Source organism: Gossypium hirsutum, chromosome D06 (assembly GCF_007990345.1).
Source record: "Gossypium hirsutum isolate 1008001.06 chromosome D06, Gossypium_hirsutum_v2.1, whole genome shotgun sequence".
Lineage (NCBI taxonomy): Eukaryota > Viridiplantae > Streptophyta > Magnoliopsida > Malvales > Malvaceae > Gossypium > Gossypium hirsutum.
The window spans coordinates 27,724,691-27,731,898 of record NC_053442.1 but is presented as its reverse complement, the minus strand read 5'-3'; the positions used below and the strand labels follow the sequence as shown (position 1 = coordinate 27,731,898).

General features: G+C 30.9%; 1 protein-coding gene across 2 annotated transcripts; it reads left to right on the top strand.

Moving 5' to 3' along the window:
- Positions 1-4,293: 4,293 nt before the first annotated feature.
- Positions 4,294-5,893, top strand: LOC107901748 (uncharacterized). Of its 2 annotated transcripts, none has more exons than XM_016827867.2 (4): positions 4,294-4,518; positions 4,663-4,777; positions 4,945-5,159; positions 5,406-5,893. In XM_016827867.2, the coding sequence occupies exons 2-4, from the start codon at positions 4,688-4,690 to the stop codon at positions 5,698-5,700; spliced, it is 600 nt and encodes a 199-aa protein (XP_016683356.2). In that variant the 5' UTR covers positions 4,294-4,518; positions 4,663-4,687; the 3' UTR covers positions 5,701-5,893. The 2 variants fall into 2 exon arrangements, with proteins under 2 accessions (XP_016683356.2, XP_040951395.1); XM_041095461.1 differs by having other exon boundaries at positions 4,352-4,518; positions 4,663-4,783.
- Positions 5,894-7,208: the final 1,315 nt, after the last annotated feature.

Here is a 7,208-nt window from a genome sequence, read left to right as displayed (position 1 = left end):
AATTTGGCAAAAATTCCAATTTTTCCCTTAGTTTACACAATTTTATTATCTTTTTAAGGCTTATGTTGCCCCAACCATTTTCTTTTGGCATATTTATGCCTTAAGTCCCTCCTTATTTATTGGTTAAGCTATTTAACCACTATTTCTTTTAATTAACAAGTTTTGCATTTTTTTCAATTTAGTCATTTTTAACATATTAGACGTGTAATCGGTAAAATTTCTTAACGAAATTTTCATACAACATTCCTATCATACCATAGACTATAAAATAATATTAAAATAAATTTTCTTTCGACCTCAAATTTGTGGTCCCGAAACTACTGTTCCGATTTCATTGAAAATGAGCTGTTACAATTGAAGCACTTCAACCACTTCTCTGGCTGTTGCAACCAATGCTAACTAAAGACGATGAGCAAAATAGGTAACATAATAAACATATCGACAATCATTCAAAAAAAAGCTTGCAAGCTGTTAAATTCCCCACGCATATTGCTTGCTCTATTATAGCCTTGACCTCAGATATTTTGTATGTCAAAACTATGTTGCAAGAGAACAATAAAAATCTCATTATTCAAAGTAAATGATGCAGTATTTTTAACATGGACTATTCCAAAAAATCGTTCTTTTACCTGTCTTTGTTTATCAACAAATCTCAAAATAATTGCCATTTGCTATTTTTTGACTCGTCTCTCGCTTCATCCACAATAATGCTAAACTTTCTGTCGCCAATTTCTTCACGAATTACATTACGAACTCTACTGGCATAAATTTGCAATATCTCTTTTTTTATTGTTGAAGAAGTATAACTAGCATTTTATGGAGCACTTTTCAAAACATCTTCAACTTTCTCATCATACGATGCTAATAGTGATAACAATTCAAGAAAGTTCCCATGATTTTTTGATCCTGAGCTTTCATCATGACCTTTAAAAGCACACCCTTGAAATGACAACCATCGAACAACATCTATATTAGTTTTTAGACGTAGACGATTAGCTAAAATTTGTTATGTAGTTTGTCTATCAAGTGATACTTCAATATGTTGAGCTTGATTCATTAAATCTACATAAGCTTGTTGTGCATTGTTATGTAGTGAATTCAGATCTTTTCCCATATGTGTCAAAAAAGCACAATTGCATCCATCGTGTACCTTTTTCCAATTACTAAAGCCATTATAAGTAAATGCAGTTGGTCCAAAACGACTACTTGGATTGCTATTAAAAAGAAAACAAGGCAAACAAAATATTGCATCTTTAGAAGATGAATATTCTAATCAGGAAAATTGTTTAAACCATGATGGTTGAAAATAACGAGGATGTGTTTTTAAATTGGAATCAGGATATTCTGAAAGAATAAGTTGATATGGTCCAACCTTAATATAAGCTCTTCGAATTTCATCACACATATTAACTGGATACTCATATATTTGCTTACGTAACCCAAGTTCACGTTCTAAGTTAGACAAATCAAGTGCCTCATCTTCAACTCTAGGAATTTTAGAAGGACGAGCATCAGAGTTTAGAGGAACAAACGATGAAGGTGGTACTTCAATTTGTGATGCTTCTGAAGGTGATTGTGTAGTCTCTGTCCTTTTCTTTTTAAAAAGCGAATCAATTGTTTTCTACTTCATAACTACAATATCTTAAAAGATAAAAAAAATTAATAACTATAAAATAAAATTAAACTATAAACTTTAAAACACAATAAAAATAATTGTAAAATTGCAAAAAGATGAAAAGAAAAACCTTAGAAGATGAACTCGAAGCCGCGTTTGAAGGACAAACGTTGATGACAATAGTTGTTAATAGCAATAGGAAAAGAGACTTCTTTTTCACTAGTTAACAAATTGAATTTTAACCTAAATTCACATTTAATATTATATTAAAAACTATCATCTAAAAAAAGAAAGTTGAAAATATATCAATATTACATTTAATGTTATATTAAAGTTGATTACAATAATATATTATATAAATATTTAACATTAAAAAGTTAAAATATATTATATGGAAAAAATAAAAAACAATAAAGATTTTTTTAATGTTCAAAGTTGAAAAGAGGGGCCAAACAACAATTTAAGGGGGGCCAAAGTTTTCAAATATTAAGGGACTAAATAATAAACATTAATTTTTATAAATTTAGGGGGGCCGGGGCCACTGCCACCCCCCCAAATTCGCCACTGTACTAGTGGCTTGCCAGTGATATACGACATGAAAAAAAAGTGTCGGGATGAAGTTAGAATTGGTTGAATCCCCTGATACTATTTACTTTCATCTATGGAATGCTTCGGAAAAATTACAATTGGACGAAGTTGTGGTGATCAGTTTTGTCATGACTCCTGCCTAACTCTATTTTCAATGACCGGGATGTGAGTTTGAAAATTATATAATCATATACACTAAAAAAATTAAAATAAATATTTTCTAATAAATTTAAAATAAATTTAAAAAATTATTTATACTTAAATAACACTAACATAGGACAACTTAACAAGCAAATATCTTTAAAATAGTAGGAAAATTAACAATAAAATAAGAGTTATATAATATTCAAACAATAAAAACAAAATAGTAGCAATATAAAACGACGCCAAAACAGTGATAAAATAGCAAAAAAAAAACAAAGAAAACAACAATATTATTGTTTTTTTGCAAATTCGGGATGGGATGGGCTCGGGCCATAAAAAGCTTACATAAGGCTCGACCCGTTTAGAAAACGGGCCTCGTTTTCTTGTCTAAGCCCATTTTTTGTGCGTATATTTTTTTCCAAACCCTCTCACTTTTCGAACGGGCCTTCATACTGAGTCGGGTGGCCCGATCCATGATCAGATCTAATATATTGTGTGCATAATGTATAAAAATAAAAAAAGGTTTAATATGAATTGATTTAATATATTTTATTAATAAATACTATTAATTCGTACATTGCACGAGAATACAAACTAGTATATATACTATATCAATATGATGTTATAAAAAAGAAAATAAATAGTCATGTTCACATTACAATTCTTTTTGGCACATGACACTTTAAATTTGAAGCACTTATTTACAATTTGGAAAAATTACTTTTTTTACTTGTTGCCTTTTAATTTTTTAAAGTTATTCCATGACTTTTGTTCAATTTTTTTATATAATTTTTTATATGTTAAAAACAAAGTTGATTTAAAAAAATCATCTTTTTATTTTAATATTTTTAGATAAATGAATTGACTTTTATATTATGGTATTAAAATTAATAAATATTAAATTGTTAAACTTAAAATATTTAAAAGAGACACATATTAATAAAATTTATATTTTTCAAATATAATAAAAGTTAATTCTATTAAATAATTAAATCAGAATATTAACAATTTTTACATTAAAACAAGTAATTTAACAATATATAAAACAATGATGAATGTTGTATTTATATTTGAACCATAGCTTAATTTAAATTATTTTAAAATTTAAACAGTTAAAATTCACTATGTTGCGGAAAAAGGGGAAGAAAAAAACAGAATTCACTACCTAGGACATTCGAGATTCCTAGAATATAGCAAATATAGCTGGTGCCGTGAGCTGGAAACGGAAGAAATGAAAATGAAATGGATAAACTACACTTATAGTTATTTAATTATTGATATGTATCTAATTATAAAAAATTACAAAATAATTTTCAATATTTTTTATTCATTAACCATTAATTGTTGATGGGAAGATGATGTGGAAGTTTTTAAATCGGCATAATAGCAATTGTGGCCCTCAATTTTTATATATTTATCAATTTAATTTTGATTTTTAAAAAATTTAACCCTAAATATTTACAAATTGTGTAATTTAAATTTTTTTTTCAATTTTACTATTCTTTGGACCCTTTCACCTAAAAGGCTAAAGAAATTTATCAACTAAATTTGATTGAAAATATGCCAAAAATGAAAACACCAAAAAATCCAAAATAATAATTTTAATATTTTCTCATTCTTTTAAAATTAACCTTTGATATCACAAATAAAAGTAAAATTACAAAAGAAAGACTAAATTACACAATGTGTAAATGTTGAGAGTTAAATTTTTTTGGACTCAAGACTAAATTGACACAATTATAATATTTGAGGGTTAAAGTTGTTATTATGTAAATTTTAAAAGCAGTCAAGTTACCTTTCCGTTAGTAATTTAACAGTTGGTGATTAAAAAAAATTTTAAATAGTTGGGTGACTAAAAAAGAAAAAGTGGAATAGTTGGATGACTATTTTGTAACTTTTCACAATTAGGTAACTAAAAAAGAATTACTAATAGTTAGGTGACTAGCAGTGTAGTTTGCCCAAATGAAATCTAAAAAGAAAGGGGTAAAAAGGTGATTGTAAAGGGAGATTGATAAGGAGAGATTTGGGGGGATAACCGGATTCTATTTGACTTACGCTACTAATACTAATTCATACATGGACTATATGTTCTTCTTCTCCTCCTGATCTTGATCCTGCTCGACCTTTGACGCAAGTCAAGAAAAGGAGTCCTTTTTCATCCTTCTGCCCAGGTACGTGTGTATATTCCTTCCACAAATATAATTCATCCATCGATTCATTCGATCGGCTTTTATCCGCCAAAAATTCTTTCTTTAATTTAATTGAATGGTTTTTTTTTAATTTAAAATTTTATTTTTATTATTCAACCGTAGCAGACTATCGCCTAATCAAAAATCAATCATGGCTGTGACCATCAAGCGAGCGGCCCTCATCGTTGCCAGTCTTGGCGTCTTATCTTTTATCTTTGGAGTCATTGCCGAAAACAAGAAGGTTTCTGTATTTATTCTATTCCCCCTTAACCCTAACTGTTCTGATCTTCTACTGTTAGTTTTAGGGTTTATTATTATTGTAAATTCTGAATATATATTGATATTTGTTGACGATGGGATTATTTTTGGGATAAAAAAAATGTTATTCCATTTGGTTTTAAATCACAGCCTGCAGCTGGAACTCCAATTTCTGGAAAAGATGTGGTTATTTGTAAGTATCCATCGGATCCTTCGGTGGTTCTGGGCTACCTATCGGTTGCATTTCTGATACTATCTACTCTCACTGGCTATTGGTCCCTGTTTTACCCCTACAAAGGAAAATCTGTTCCACAGTCTGTTCTCTTCCGAAACACTAGTTTCTTCGTCTTCTTCAACATTGCCTTGTAAGCGCTACTCTCTCTCTCTCTCTCTTTGTATTTTAGTCCAGGATTATGTAGATTCAATGATTTCCTTATGATTATGTTGATTCAGTGATTTCCTTAATCCTTACTCATCTGATTAACTTGCTATTTCAAATTTCACACCAAATAATCCTCCCTTGACTTTCCCACGACACTGGTCACATCATATTTTCCGATCCTATTAAACTCACTCAAGTATTCACACCCTTGTTGATCCGCTTGTGGCAGGTTTACAGGTGGCTTAGCAGCCACTCTGCTCTTGTGGCCGACGATCACAGAGCACCTGCACTTGATTCGTAATGTTCATCACAATCTCTCCACGGAATGTCCTACTGCTAAGACTGGACTCCTTGGTGGTGGTGCGTTTGTTTCCCTTGATTCAGCCCTATTTTGGTTAGTTGCCCTTATGTTGGCCGATAATGCCCGAGAGGATCACTTTGATGAAGTTGAAAAAGACAGGAAAGTTGAGCATGCTCAGGTTCTCGCATCTGCTGAATACCATGTCAAAGGGGGTGCTGTGTAATGCAGTTCGTGGCTCATGTTCCATCATCAGCTGCCAAATATTTGTCCCCAACCATCTTAACTTTTATGTATATTGTTTAAACTTCGTTTCCATTTCTAAGTGATAATTATCCGCTAGTAGTATTTGTTCAGCATCTCCAAGGTACGAATATTTCTTATTGTCAATTCTCATCTTTCTATGGTGCTTTTCTAAATCCTGATTCTCGAATAATACCTAGTCTTTTCTCTTTTTTAGAAAACAAAAACAAAAGCAACCAACTATAGGATACACGACTTTTTGCTGCACATTTGCCATCTGCTTAACTATTTGATCAAGCGGGTGTGATGTTTTGGTGGCCCTAACATTTAGTTTTTTCACCATCTACCAAATCTCTGTCATTAAAGGTTTATTTTCTAATGAATTGCAGTACGAACCTTCTGAATATGTTTCCATTTTATGGTAGAATTATACTGACATAATATACAATACCCAAACCGTAAAGTTGTAAAATATCATTTTTAATAACGTTAGTCTGCCCTGCATAAGTATCATTCTTAACAACGTTAGCGTGCCCTGCATCTATGATGTCTTGGAAACAAATGATCAGCAAAACTCCTTCACCTCGAGATCTCGCCTTCTAGTTCACTTCTAGTAGGGCTGAAATTATTACCCACCAATAGTTTATATGGAAGCTTCAATTTCTGCTACTTCTTCCGATCAAGAGAACAGTTTTGCTTCCACAGGAAATCGTATACAGATTGTACAGAGAACTTGCCACCGTTAGTAAACTTCCAAACTTACCCTCTGCACCTGTAACGCGTAGGTTTGTGCAAGTGGAAACAGTCGTTATCAAGTAATAAGTAAGTATCGAGTTATCGTTTCCACAGAGATTGTATTTGTGCTCAGTTACTTAATTTGTAAAATTATATTAACAATTTGGTAAATAAAAACATAATATAATTGAGAAATGGTGATTAAAATGTATTAAACTAAATGCAATGATCCTTAATGCAAATTATCTTAAGTATGCAAACTATATGAATGAAATAGATTTTAGTAAAATTAAACACAATTTGCAACAATTATAACATAAATAAACTAGGACAATTACTTTAATTAAACTCAATTTATTACATTCGAAAAAACATTCCATGGCAACTCGATCTTTCATGAGTTTGGAAACCACATTAGGTCCTTTCGAAATCCTTTACTTAGTAAATACGCATTTTACTGATTCTTATTTACTAAGGGTTTCTTAGCATTTGTGTGAAGTAACAGGGATGTGTTAGGTTTGAAACAATTTAATCGCACAAATCTAAAAACTATGCAGATAACAGAGCTTGGTCAGAGTTGTTATGCAACCTCCAATTTAATCGGGTTAGGATCTAAATTGGGTATGCACATTTCAATTATGTGTCCATTAGCCGTCTTCTGGTCAGGATCGCTCTGCTAATTCAGGTGCATTTCAATCACGTATGAACGAAATACAAACTTGATTTTAATTGAAAACATGATCGATTGAGGCACAA